The sequence below is a fragment of the Entelurus aequoreus genome, linkage group LG06, assembly GCF_033978785.1.
Source record: "Entelurus aequoreus isolate RoL-2023_Sb linkage group LG06, RoL_Eaeq_v1.1, whole genome shotgun sequence".
NCBI classification, from domain to species: domain Eukaryota; kingdom Metazoa; phylum Chordata; class Actinopteri; order Syngnathiformes; family Syngnathidae; genus Entelurus; species Entelurus aequoreus.
In genome coordinates this window covers 70,103,316-70,116,971 of record NC_084736.1, presented here as the reverse complement: position 1 = coordinate 70,116,971, position 13,656 = coordinate 70,103,316, and the positions used below count along the sequence as shown (strand labels likewise).

The following is a 13,656-nucleotide window of genomic DNA, read 5'->3' as shown; positions in this document are numbered from 1 at the left end:
ATTTGCTCCCAGTTTTACTATTTAAAATGATCAGTTTCAGCATCGAGCTGTCACCATCATTAAAACCTATTTTTTAATGATGCAGGAACATTTTCAGTATATAATTGAATTAAATGTTTTTTTAAAATAAGGAAGATACAGTTAAACTAGGAATGTAACAATAAACGTTAACCGCGGTAAAACTTCCGACTGTTAGTTTTACCGTTTTAAATTAAAATGATAGAAAAACTGTGATTGATAACTGCACTTTGATGAACTCATTGACTGATTTGCGTCAGCTCGCTAGCTTAAATGCTAACATGAAAACAAGAGACATTAACGTCTTTCCCCATTAAGCAATCTAAACTTATGTAAACACATTACTGTTTGGGTCAATAAAATATTCAATTGTGTAACTTGAACCTACTGGGTGCGCTCTCTTAGAACAGAGTGATTCTTCTATACTCAAGGAATAAAAGACAGAGGTATTTTTACAGTGCATTTAAGGACCGCTGAACAGATTAGGACGCCGCAAAGCCTGCCAGAAATAAATAACCGATTTAATTTGTTACACACGTTTCATCTAAATAAATGTTAAAATGCTACAGTACAAACCAATATTTAAAACAATAAAAGCTTAGCAATTAAAACAGATATAATACTTAGACTAAAACACTATCAGTGAAGCATAAGAAACACAAAACATGCAAAATAGTGGGTTTTCTAACAGTGTCTATTTATTTTAGTTGTTTAAAGAAAATGCTTGGTCAAAAGATTTTTAATGTGTGTATTAGTATTTTCTGACCACATTCAACAATAAAGTGATAATATTGATAGCTGAGATCATTTTGGTCACGATAACTGTGAAATGAAATGTTTATGTCGTTACATCCCTAAGTTCAACATATTTCCAATGCAATTATTGCAACTAATGTTTTGCATAAAGATTGTATATAGGTATTGCTAATTTTTTCAGTCAGTACCCCAAATAACTAACCGACTCTAACACAGCATACAATCGATCAATATACTAAAGTGACACACAAGATAACACCTTAAAATTATGAGTCAAAATAGCAATAATACATACAAACAACATTAAATATATCTGGCTTCTTCAAAAAGAAAAGAGCATTTTGTGATGATGATGATGATGATGATGTTAAGAAAGCTGCACACAGTTATAAAGTCAAAGTTTATTTGGCAGACTCTGGCTAAAATGATAGTTACATTTATTTTTCACACAACTTTGTCTCTACTTCTCTTGCCTTCTAACCATAGACGTGGCAGACATATTACACTTTTGCCTCTTTCCAAATAAGCCGATTGTGACATATTGTGCTACAGCTACGTCAGCGGCTATCCCCACACATGGTAGAGATTTACCGGTAGAGCCGCCATTTTTATTCAGTTGTAGTCCAATGTTGTAGTCAGTAAGTTCCTTATTTTCCTCTATCCTCATGTTGTGGGGAAGACTGGCTCGTATACACACATGCATGAAAAATCCTCAACTGTTGCCATTTCTTATAAAAAGTAGCATATGGTTCTAACGTACATCTGTCAGTAGACTCGATATGTAAGCTCTGAGAACTACAAACATGGCTGACGGGGTGGAAACACAGTTTACACAGGCCTGGAGGATGGCTTCGACAGCCTACAAAACGGCGCATTCTGAAGAGACAGTCAGACAGCGGCTAAAAAATGGTCTCTAAAAGCACCACCATTAAAATGTTATGTAGACCAGGGGTCCCCAACCACCGGTCCGTCACGCATTTGCTACTGGGCCGCACAGAAATATTATATAATTTATAAACGACATCCTTAACTTTCGCCTGTCCCACTAAACCAGAGGTGTCCAAACTTTTTCCACTGAGGGCCACACACGGAAAAATAAAAGCATGCGGGGGCCATTTTGATATTTTTCATTTTCAAACCGTAACAAAATATATGGATTTGTTTTGGGGTTTTTTAACCTTCAGGGGTCTCGGGGACCATAAAGGGTGTAAGTCATTAAAATGTTAAAAACAAGTGAAATTATTATTATATTTTTTTATTTAACGCTTACAGTAAATCTCTACAGTATATCAACTTCAGGTTGATGTAAAGTTAAAAAAACCCAAAAAGGTTTTATGCCTTTTCTGTCAAAGACAACTATGCAGTATTTCCCCCGCTTCCCAAAAACATTCCGAAAGCAATGTTTGATGTGAAGTAATTAGAGCCTTAAAAAGATCAATAATGCAGGACACCATTGATTTTAATTCACTATTATTTTTGAGTAATCACAGTGAAAAGATAAATAAAATCCCATTAAATATATTTGGGATCCACAAGGTGCCCCACTCATAAAGTGATACATTCTTATTAGGTTTTTTTTACTTTCAACACTTAAGTTACAAGATCAACTTCAGATATATCTGTCGATTTTACATTTCAACTATTATTTTGTCTGTTTTTATGCTCTTTTGTCAAAGAAAGGAGCCTTGAATATGTCAATAATTCATTATAACATTGATTTATTTTTTTTGGACCAATGGCAAAAAAAGAAAAAGAAAGATAGACAAAAGAAAAATAAACAGCCTGCATGTCAGCTTCGTGTCAACATTGCAACTCATTCCACTTTTTGTAATGTTTTTTTTAATTTTTGCAATAGCATTTCCAGAATGTGTCGCGGGCCGGTGAACAATTAGCTGCGGGCCGCAAATGGCCCCCGGGCCGCACTTTGGACACCCCTGCACTAAACACACCAATAAGCTTGTTTATAGATAAACAATAAAACTCCTCATTGAAGTTGCATTCGTTATATTTGTTATAACTTTGTGAGATGATACAATTCACATTAATGAACATATCAAATATAAATGTGACAGATTGTAGCCAATGGCTGATTTCCATCTGCAGTCCCCAGCAGGTTGATAGTATATACTACCATTAACCTGCTGGGGATATCATTGCAAAGAAACAAGCCTAGGGCTCCCACTAATTCAGCGTTGTAGTGAGTTCTATTTTTCATGCATTTATTTCTGCTGTATGTATCTGCCAAACATGGAAAGCCGGTCCATGAAAATATTGCCTACATTAAACTGGTCCGTGGTGCAAAAAAGGTTGGAGACCCCTGATGTAGACCACAAGGAATTTTTTTTCAATGTAACAAAATATCATAATTTGACCTCTTTAAATTATTCCGCATAACAGACGTACTGCAATGAAAAGCAAGGTCCCCTTTTACGTGTCCAGGATGAAATGTTCCCATACTTTCAGTGTTTTCACCGGTAGTGTTGTTGCCAGTTGCCATAGCCATTTTTCTCATCCTGTTGTTGCGGGTCACCGGAAGCACTGTCTCAAGCATATTCATTTTTGTTCAGAAAAACATGAGCGATGACGTTACTGACTATTATTGCCCAGTTTTATTGTCGACGAATCGTTGCACCTATACTGTACATTCTAGGACATGCACTCTGCTTGTGTGTGCCGTCCTGTCTGTTCTGGGGCCTAAAGTAACAACAGTAGCTTGGCTTTCCTACTGAAAATATATGTGTAAGTTAAAATCCAGAAAATGGCATAAGTAAGTAAAATGTTGATGTATTAAAGTGTTTGCACACACAAATCCAAGCACATTTCTTTGTTACATTGCAATCAACTTGAAATCGGCTGCAGACGTGTGAGTGGCTTGGCACGCCCCCTTATAAATGCACAAATCATATTGAAAGTAGCAATGTGCTTGAGCTCGGCACTGTCTGACCAATCACAATTCGGTAGGAGATGCTTATTTCTCGTGTTTTGAGTGCACTGTAGAGCGATTGTCAGCTTGATATTGCAGTGTCTCCGAAAACTGAACACAGGCTGAAACAAAAAAATAAATATTTGTGTCTGGAAGAAAGTGTAGAAGAAAATTGATGTGCGTGGGCAAAACTGACTCGGGGAAATTAGTGCTGCTCCCCGTTTGAAAAGATAGGCGCTACAATGATACGTAAACTTGAGAAGAGGCAGGTGACTCTGATTACCCCAATGTGAATATCATTTGTGTAATTTACAACAAAATGTGTTTTACAGTAGCCTGTTCACACCAGCCAGATTACAGTTTAATGTGTAGGCTACAACGGTGACTCCATTAGCCAAATTTTCCAAGCGTTTTTTATCATCTTTAGAATTCTAAAAAAAAAAAAGACTTGTATTCTTGTCTCTTATAAGGATTGTGAACGATGTGCAAATTTTAAAAAAAAGTGCAGTTCCCCTTTAAACATGCCAGCATATCATAAAAGATACGAAAAAAGAATGTGACTTTATTTTAACAACTCAATTTATTAACAAAATACAGGAGAGCTTCTTGCGGGAGCAGCTGTACACGTGACATCCTCCCCAGTTTTCGGTGCCACGACTACCCTCTACTGCTGTCTGACTGACATGGTCAAGGAGACACAGGATCACGTTTTGACAGCAATAGGTGGCGAAATGATCGCCTGGATAAATTAATATGTCCTCACAAATATTTATGTGAATATGAAACATTAAATGCATTGGCAAAATGGGGAGGGGGGGTAATTGTTCATATGTCTCTGATGTTCTGATGTGCACATCAATCAGTCTGAGAAGTAAAAATTGGCACTTTTTTTGTGAACTTCTACCCAGCATCACCTTTATGTGTTGCTGAAGTATCCACAGCCTGTAGAATTGTATGTAGATAGATAGATAGATAGTACTTTATTGAGTACTATCTATCTATCTATCTACATACATGTACTGCAGCTATAGAGTTGGCGTGAGTGAGCCCACATGTCTACGACCATGTTAGTCTTGATACATCTCAACTTTGCTGTGAATAATGGCAAACGGCAGGTTTTAATGCGCATGCAAGCTTGTTACGCGAGGCCCAGCTCTCTATGTCCGACGATTCAACTGCGAGTTTAATAGTCAAATCAGAAACAGAAACCTCTGAATTGAGAATGTCGAATGGTTTACTAGTCTAAGACACCCCTAATTAATTTACTAAAATACAAGTGTCTTTTTTACAGAGAAACCTGGAAATGGAGCCAGACAACATGAGCCAAAGCCAGATGCCAGCAGATGACCCTAGTGGAGCAGCAGGCGCAGTAATGTCTCAAACTACTACACCGAATCCATCAGATCCAACACGTGAGCCCACTGCTGGGCCACCTGCCGCTATTGCCAGGCCTCGTCGGCCACAGAGGAGTGCCAGAGTAGAAGGTTCTGTCGACATATCCGAACCCAAAGCGGAGCCCACAACGGTGGACAACCAGGGCCAGTGTGCTCCTGATGGTGCGGCAGGAAGTCGCGCAAAACGTGCTTTCAGTCCCCCCGTCAGATCCTCGGGGGACCGACCCAGCATCAAGACTGGTCCTAAAGGTCCAGGACACCAGGCGATCAGAGCTGCCTCAGTGCCCCACCCACCTGCCAACAGGCCTCTACCCTCTCACCTGAACCCTCACACCCAGAGAGCTCTGTCGGTTGCCGGAACTGCTGACACTCAGGCCCAGACTGTGGAGGATTTCAGGCAAGTTGACTGATGTTTCAGAGCACTCTTGTCCTAACATGTCTCCAGTGAAGAACTGAACAAGATTATTTACATCACCTCACACTGGTGAATTCAGGCAATATAGAAACACAATGCTCTTTTCAAGTATTTGAGTGTTGTTATTGACTTAACTGTCCATGTAATATACATTAATCTGACACATCATTACAGTTTAATTAGTTTTATTGTGGCTGCAGTTTGGTTGTATGGTGCTGGACAACTCCACCACATCAAAGTTAGAAGTTTATTTTATCATGGTTGCATTTTTAATGGTGAAGGGAAACAATATCATCCACTAGCAATGTTTTAAATAGCTCAAAATATTTGTGTATCATTCAAAACATCACAACTGATACATATTAGCTATTTATCAGATGACAGACTTGTTGCTAGGCAGAATTTGTGGAGCACATTATTTAATGTATTTATTTTGAAATTGCTCTGTGACATGTGCTGTTGACCTCTTGGCCAGGTCACCCTTGTGAAAGAGATCTTGATCTCAATGGGTTTTCGTATCTGGTTAAATAAAGGTTCTATTTGTGAACAATAATAAAATAGGTTAGCGACCACCTCAAGTAGATACACTGAACAAAAATAATACACTTTTGTTTTTGTTCTCATTTTTCATGAGTTGAGCTCTAAGATCTAAAACTTTTACGATATACACAAAATACCTATTCTTCTAAAATATTGTTCACAAATCTGTCTAAATCTGTGTTAGTGATTATTTCTTCTTTACCAAGATAATCAATTTTACCTCACATGTGTGGCATATCAAGATGCTGATTAAACAGCATGATTATTGCACATGTGTGCCTTAGGCTGCCCACAATAAAAGGTCACTCTGAAATGTGCAGTTTTATCACACAGCACAATGCCACAGATGTTGCAGGTTTTGAGGGAGCGTGCAGTTGGCATGCTCACTGCAGGAATGTCCACCAGAGCTATTGCCCTTGAATTGAATGTTAATTTCTCTACCATAAGCCGTCTCCAAAAGCGTTTCAGAGAATTTGGCAGTAGATCTATCCGGCCTCACAACCGCAGACCATGTGTAACCACATCAGCCCAGGCCTTCCTCATCCAGCAGGTGCACCTCCATGATCGTCTGAGACCAGCCATCCGGACAGCTGCTGCAACAATTGAATTATGGTTTTCACTGTTCAGGGCAGATGGCAGACAGCGCGTGTGGCGTTATGTGGGAGAGCGGTTTGCTGACGTTAACGTTGTGAATCGAGTGGCCCATGATGGGGGTGGCGTTATGGTATGGGCAGGTGTGTGTTATGGACATCTAACGCAAGTGCATTTTATTGATGGCATTTTGAATGCACAGAGATACCGTGACGAGATCCTGAGGCCCGATGTTGTGCCATTCACCCAAGACCATCACCTCATGTTGCAGCATGACAATGCACGGCCCCATGTTGCAAGGATCTGTGCACATGTCCTGGAGGCTGAAAATATCCCAGTTCTTGCATGGCCAGCATAATCACCGGACATTTCACCCATTGAGCATGTTTGGGATGCTTTGGATCATGTATATGATAGCGTGTTTAGGTTCCTGCCAATATCCAGCAACTTCGCGTAGCCATTGAAGAGGAGTGAACCAACATTCCACAGGCCACCATCAACAACCTGATCAAATCTATGCGCAGGAGATGTGTTGCACTGCGTGAGGCAAATGGTGGTCACACCAGATACTAGACTGCTTTTCTGACCCCCAATAACCTCCAATAAAGCAAAACTGCATATTTAAGCTTGGCCTTTTGTGGGCAGCCTATGGTACACCTGTGCAATAATCATGTTGTTTAATCAGCATCTTGATTATCCATTCCACCTGTGAGGTGGAATGGATTATTTTGACAAAAAAGAAGTGCTCACAAACACAGATTTAGACAGATTTGTGAAAAATATTTGAGAGGAATTGGTCTTTTGTGTATATAGGAAGAGTTTTAGATCTTAGAGTTCAACACATGAAAAATGGGAGCAATAAAAAGTGTTGTTTATATTTTTGTTCAGTATAGTTCCAATGACCGACTATTACACACTGACAATTCTGCACTAACAGAGCATCAGCCTGACACACTTAATTTTGCTAAATCACTTTTTCGTATCAAATATAAAATACTGTACATATTACAATGAATTACAGAGTAGAGTCGCCCCACCTTAAGACGCCTTGTCAAAGACCTCATAATAATTGCGATTAAATGTTTTGTAACTAAGAGTTTTTTTAGGGATGTTCCGATCAGGGTTTTAATCCTGCCAATTATGATACCAATCCTCCAAGAGTGACATTGGCCAAAATCAATACTGTGACCGATCACTTATATTAACTGTAAATTTTTTATTTAAGTCATGGTGAATGTTTTTGACAGTTTAACAATATCAATACAGTATTTAAATTAGTTCCTTTTTCTTTTTTATTACATACAATTGTTTAAGCTAAACAAACTCACAAGTACACAATAACCAAACACCAACAAAAACTACTACCTATTACTCATTTAAATCCTTTGTTTTTTGTTTTCAAAGTCCTCCTGTGTCCAGGGAATTATTCCCTGAGTTTGGAAACATTAACGAAAAAAAACCAGAAATATCGACTGTCTCGCTCTAGTATCGACCATATGCTGATACAATCCTTGATATCGACACCACCAATATATGGATCGATCCACCTTCCTATTAATGTGTCAATATTGACACACCAACAGTTGTTGTTATAATTTCCTCTCGCTATTCTCCTGTTAATCTACTTGTGAATTTCCTGGTAAGAGCTGCTTACTTCCTCTTGTATTGGAGTTCCATCTACACTTCCTAAAGTTTACTAAGCACTTATTTCTTAGTTTTGTTTGAAGGTAGTTTACCGGGTATCTTAGCTATTAGTATGCTTACCACGAGCTTGCTCTTGGTACATAACCTGTTTACCTTGTCTTCCAGTGATAATAATACTTTTTGCCGTAATGGATATGATTATTATTAGCTTAGGGGAGCGGCTCTACACTGTGTATGGAGACACATAGTTACCTGGTAGCCGCTTTTTAGCCAGAGGATAATAAATAATAAATACAGCATCAGTCAGAGGGGATCGTCGTTTTTGACCAGCATTAAAAGGGCTTAGTGGATGTCATATACTTTTTCACGAAGATCGGTAGCACATTCCTAGTAGTAGTGTAGTAGTAGCACACCATGTAGAAAAGAGACAAAAACTGACTTATAACAATAGTTTCACTTAATTAGAGTACATACTGTACACAATGAAAGGTAAATAAAGACCATAATGCTTAACAGATCATTTTTCAAACTGACTTCTAATGGTTTTAATAGTGATTTTATGTCAGGAACCTGAGCAAAAATATGCTCTTATTAAAATAATACCGAAAGTGTGCAGGCAAGAATAAAAAGATTAGGCTACAGTAGGTAAGGTTGTATTTTTGCCTTATCTTTTATTTTAAGAGTGAGTGAAGAATGCACTACCGACCTGATAAGTCTGAAAGAGAATGAGATGATACAGTGTTATCTGCTCACCGATAGTACCTGGTGGTTGTTTTAGCACACTGCAGCTTGTCCTGGATAGTCCCACACCTTTGTTTCAGTCACAGGATTCTCACAGCAATAAGGCAAAAATACAACCTTACTTACTGTATAAAATAATCTCATATCAGTGTCTTTGCCAACAGGGTGCACATCATCACCTGGAACGTGGGTTCGGCCACGCCCCCTGATGACATCACCTGCTTGCTGGGTTTGAATGTAGGTGATGGAAACACAGACATGTACATCATCGGGTGAGTGTTCCACAGTGACAGCAGTGCTTTTTCACATGACTGACATGAAGCATCTGTCCATGTGGTTGTGGCTACATCAAGACAATTCTGACTAATGAGCAGTCTCTCTCTCTGCTCTGAACGATGATCAAAGACTCCCTTTTCTGTTTGCGCCCCCTGACCTCTGTGCATTGTGTTGTATGTCTCCAAGGCTGCAGGAAGTGAACTCTATGATTAACAAACGGCTGAAAGATGTCCTCTTCACGGACCAGTGGAGCGAGGTCTGCATGGAGAGACTCAGTCCCTTTGGATACGTGCTGGTCAGTAATAGTCTTTGGTTAGGAACATGTGTCCACTTATTAAAAATGCACTTCCGCTTCCATTCATGAGCTCCCTGCTCCTTGCTCGCTGCTGTTGCTGCCACGACTCATTTTGTTCCCTGAGCAACAAATTGTGGTGATGTATTATAACAAGCGTGTAATGTTAGCGTGTCCGCTATCTTCCGCTCGTTGTGTAACGTCGAAACGCCCGTTGTATACTCTTTGTACAAACCAAGAGCTGCTTCTACATAGATATTAATACTCAGAAATAACTGACCGTCTCAAAAAGAAAGGATTTATACCTCAGTTTACATGGTGTATAGGATTGAGATATTTTGCAGTTTTATTTGCGCTGACCTTTTTTGGACACTGATTGTACCATGTCATTAAACAATTTGTATGGTACATATACGTATATTTGTAATTTCCAGGCTATATAATGCACCTTAATATAAGCCACACCAACGTAATTTTTGGACAAATTTAATTTTGTACATATATTGGCCGCACAAGTCTATAAGCTGGAGGTGAAAACAATGAAACATGTTATTTTTACAAAGGCACTGGTGTTCATTTACAAAAAAAAACAAAAAAAAAACGTGCCTGTAACACAACACACAGTAGTCTACTAGAGAGCGCTGTCTTCGTCGTACCCCTCATTCTCCTCGTACTGTACGCTGAAATTTCTCAAGTCGTCTTCGTCAGCATGCGGCGGTCCAGCCTTTCGGGGCCCATTCATGGTGGTGTATTTTTATTTTGTGCGGCAGGTTTTTTTACTTTTTCAATGGCCATGGTCAATCGTCTTTGGCTTTGGGGCTGTGTTGTGTGCATTTAGTCGTTTCTTCTCAGTAATGAGTGTGTAACGTGCTAAATGGCTGACTGAATAGGCCTGGGCTGATAACAAATTTTGCTAGATGATATATTGTCCCACAAATTAGTGGCGATAAATTATTTTATTGTTAGCAATATTTTGTGACCATATAAAGGCCTACTGAAACCCACTACTACCGACCACGCAGTCTGATAGTTTATATATCAATGATGAAATCTTAACATTGCAACGCATGCCAATACGGCCAGGTTAACTTATAAAGTGCAATTTTAAATTTCCCGCCACACTTCCGGTTGAAAACGTCTAGATATGATGACGTATGCGCGTGACGTAAACAGTTGATACGCCGATGTATTGTCGTGGAGATAAAAGTCACTGTGAATGTCCATTTCGCGTTCTCAACTCTCATTTTCAAGAGGATATAGTATCCGAGGTGGTTTAAAATACAAATCCGTGATCCGCAATAGAAAAAGGAGAGAGTGTGGAATCCAATGAGCCAGCTTGTACCTAAGTTACGGTCAGAGTGAAAAAAGATATGTCTTGCACTGCATTCTAGTCCTTCACTCTAACATTCCTCATCCACAAATCTTTCATCCTCGCTCAAATTAATGGGGTAATCGTCGCTTTCTCGGTCCGAATCGCTCTAGCTGCATTGAAAACAATAGGAAAATGTGAGGAGCCTTTGAACTGTTGACGTCACGCTACTTCCGGTACAGGCAAGGCTTTTTTTTATCAGCGACCAAAAGTTGCAACTTTATCGTCGATGTTCTCTACTAAATCCTTTCAGCAAAAATATGGCAATATCGCGAAATGATCAAGTATGACACATACAATGGATCTGCTATCCCCGTTTGAATAAAAAAATGTAATTTCAGTAGGCCTTTAAGCACTAATGTAATCATAATATGTTATAATACAAATATAAGCAACCCTTTTGAACCCAATAATCTTTTATTTCTCGTGACTTGTATTTTTTACCTCTATGAACTGTAATCAGAAAGTTAGTTTTTTTATAGCCATTACAGCATACTCTCTCGTCCGTCCGTGGTGATGGGTTCATGTGGCTCATTCGGTTTGAAGCCGAAATATTTTGCACACACAACTCAAGAGACATTTTGCTTTGCAGTCATCAACGTTCCTACTAATTTTTGTTATTTTGCGGTGATTCTCACAAGCGAATCGCAACTAGCGAGGCAAGATCTATGTCTGCACATTCTGAGTGTAAGATAGTAGTTCCGCTCTACGCCCACCGAGACAAAGATGGTGGATGACTGCAGTCCTGGCATTATGGGCGGGCCCCTGGAAGCTGTTCATTTTATTTATTTATTTATTTTTACTTTGGAGCAGGTAAAAAAAGACGATAACTTATCAAAACAAACGCACATTGACTAAGACGATAACTCAATTAACTTTCATCTTAGTTCATGTACAAAAAGGAGACAAAAATGTTGACAGAAACAAAATCCAATCATATTAAATATTGTCTTGTCGATGTGTTGGTACAAGTTCGGAATCACGGCGTACTTAGAAAGAAGGTTGGAGATTAGTTATGAAGAAGAGCCGATCAGATGATTTTCCTTGTGAGATGAGGAAGTCAACGGCAAAAACAAAATTTGTGGATTCAACATGTTCCACATCGTAATGTGTACAACTTGGGTGAAGTGAAAAGGACACATTTCATTTTTACTGCTTTGATGCCATCAGCAGGCTACACAATTGTAATTGTAATTTGAATTATTTTCTGCTGGAAAACGGATTCCTTGCCAAATATTGATTCCTGCTGCGTGAGCGCGTACTGCTTTAGGGCTTTGTCTTTCTGCAACTGATTATTACTTATAAGACAAACACTTATATGTGTGGTTATTTTATGTGTTTGAAAGTATTTAAGCCTTAAAAATGTTCGATAAATGAAAGAGTTTGCCATTTTATGGTATTATTGTGATTGCAAAAGACTGTTGTTGATCTGATGTTGATGTGCTAAAATAAATTTGTGGTTTTGAAGTTACATATACATTCAATATTAATTGTTACTTGTTCTTACTTAGACTTGATTCCTTCCATTCCTTGCAGAGCATTGGGCAGCAACAGCAGACCTCAATTTCACTCTGTCCATAGCGAGGATCTTTGGCTCTTCCCAGTTCAGTCCCATTGACTGCAGATCATTTGTGATCGTTCTCCTCCATGTGGTTACAGGCCTACCCGTTTTCCTTTTTACCTCTAGTGCGGACTTTAGGTGTCTAACCTCCTCCAACCTTAAGGTGTGGACACACCTTAAGGTTATTTGTTCATTCACATAATAAATAGTAATAACGTTTTTGGTTGTATTCATTAAATCAATATATTCTTGGTTGCCAACAAGTGATTCAACATAATATTTTGATATTGACACATTTCATGTGTGCATAAATTATTCCATAGTTACATATGACAATAAAGTACTGTTTACGTGTTGAAGTACCCTTTAATAAACTTAAATAAACCCCTAATGGCAATTTAGTGCTTGCCAAAAAGTGATTCAAAGTAATATTTTCTGTGCATCTCCTAAGGGTGTTCTAGTAATATTTACACAGATGACATGTTTCAATATCACAATATTACTTTGAGTCACATTTTGGCAACTAAGAATACATTGATTTAATGAATACATCCTTTATACTTTACTCCCTTACTTTTTTCTTAATACTTTCTGAATATGTATTACCGGTATGTGTATGAACAGTTAATTTTGTATGTAGCTTTTAAACAAGAAAGAGATTTTAAGCACAACATCAAATCACTAACAGTCCTTTACAATCTCATTAATGCCATAGAAATGGCCAACTCTTAAATTTTTGGGACACAGTAAGGGCCTGAGTAATTTCAAATACATATCCTTTCAATAACCACAAATATAATACACACGTAATAATCAGTTGTGGACAGACGAAGCCCCGGCAGTGCAGCATCAATTTTTGGCAGAGGCCTCCCTAAAAAAATGGAATTCTCCCTCTTAAATGTTTTTCTGCCCCCGGTTCTGGAAGATTGACAAGAGGCTTTACTTTGTTAATTTAATTCTACTGTTAAATAAATGCACTCGGGTGCTTTGAGCAAAGCACTGAGTGAACCCTCTTTCTCCCTGTTAAAAAGCGCAAGACTAACAAACACACACAAACATAGCAATTAATTGATGCTGGCAAAGTTATTGAGTACATTTTCATTTGTTTGATTAATCGACCTAGGCCTAAGAATGAT

The 13,656-nt window shown here is 38.6% G+C and overlaps 1 protein-coding gene across 2 annotated transcripts in view; it reads left to right on the top strand.

Moving 5' to 3' along the window:
- inpp5jb (inositol polyphosphate-5-phosphatase Jb) overlaps positions 1 to 13,656 on the top strand; it is a 57,424-nt gene that overhangs the window by 18,991 nt on the left and 24,777 nt on the right. For both annotated transcript variants that reach the window (XM_062051384.1, XM_062051385.1), the window contains exons 2-4: positions 4,989 to 5,488; positions 9,187 to 9,294; positions 9,485 to 9,593. In XM_062051384.1, coding sequence (XP_061907368.1) covers positions 5,001 to 5,488; positions 9,187 to 9,294; positions 9,485 to 9,593 — 705 coding nt within the window. In that variant the 5' untranslated portion in view covers positions 4,989 to 5,000. The remainder of the gene's footprint in view (positions 1 to 4,988; positions 5,489 to 9,186; positions 9,295 to 9,484; positions 9,594 to 13,656) is intronic.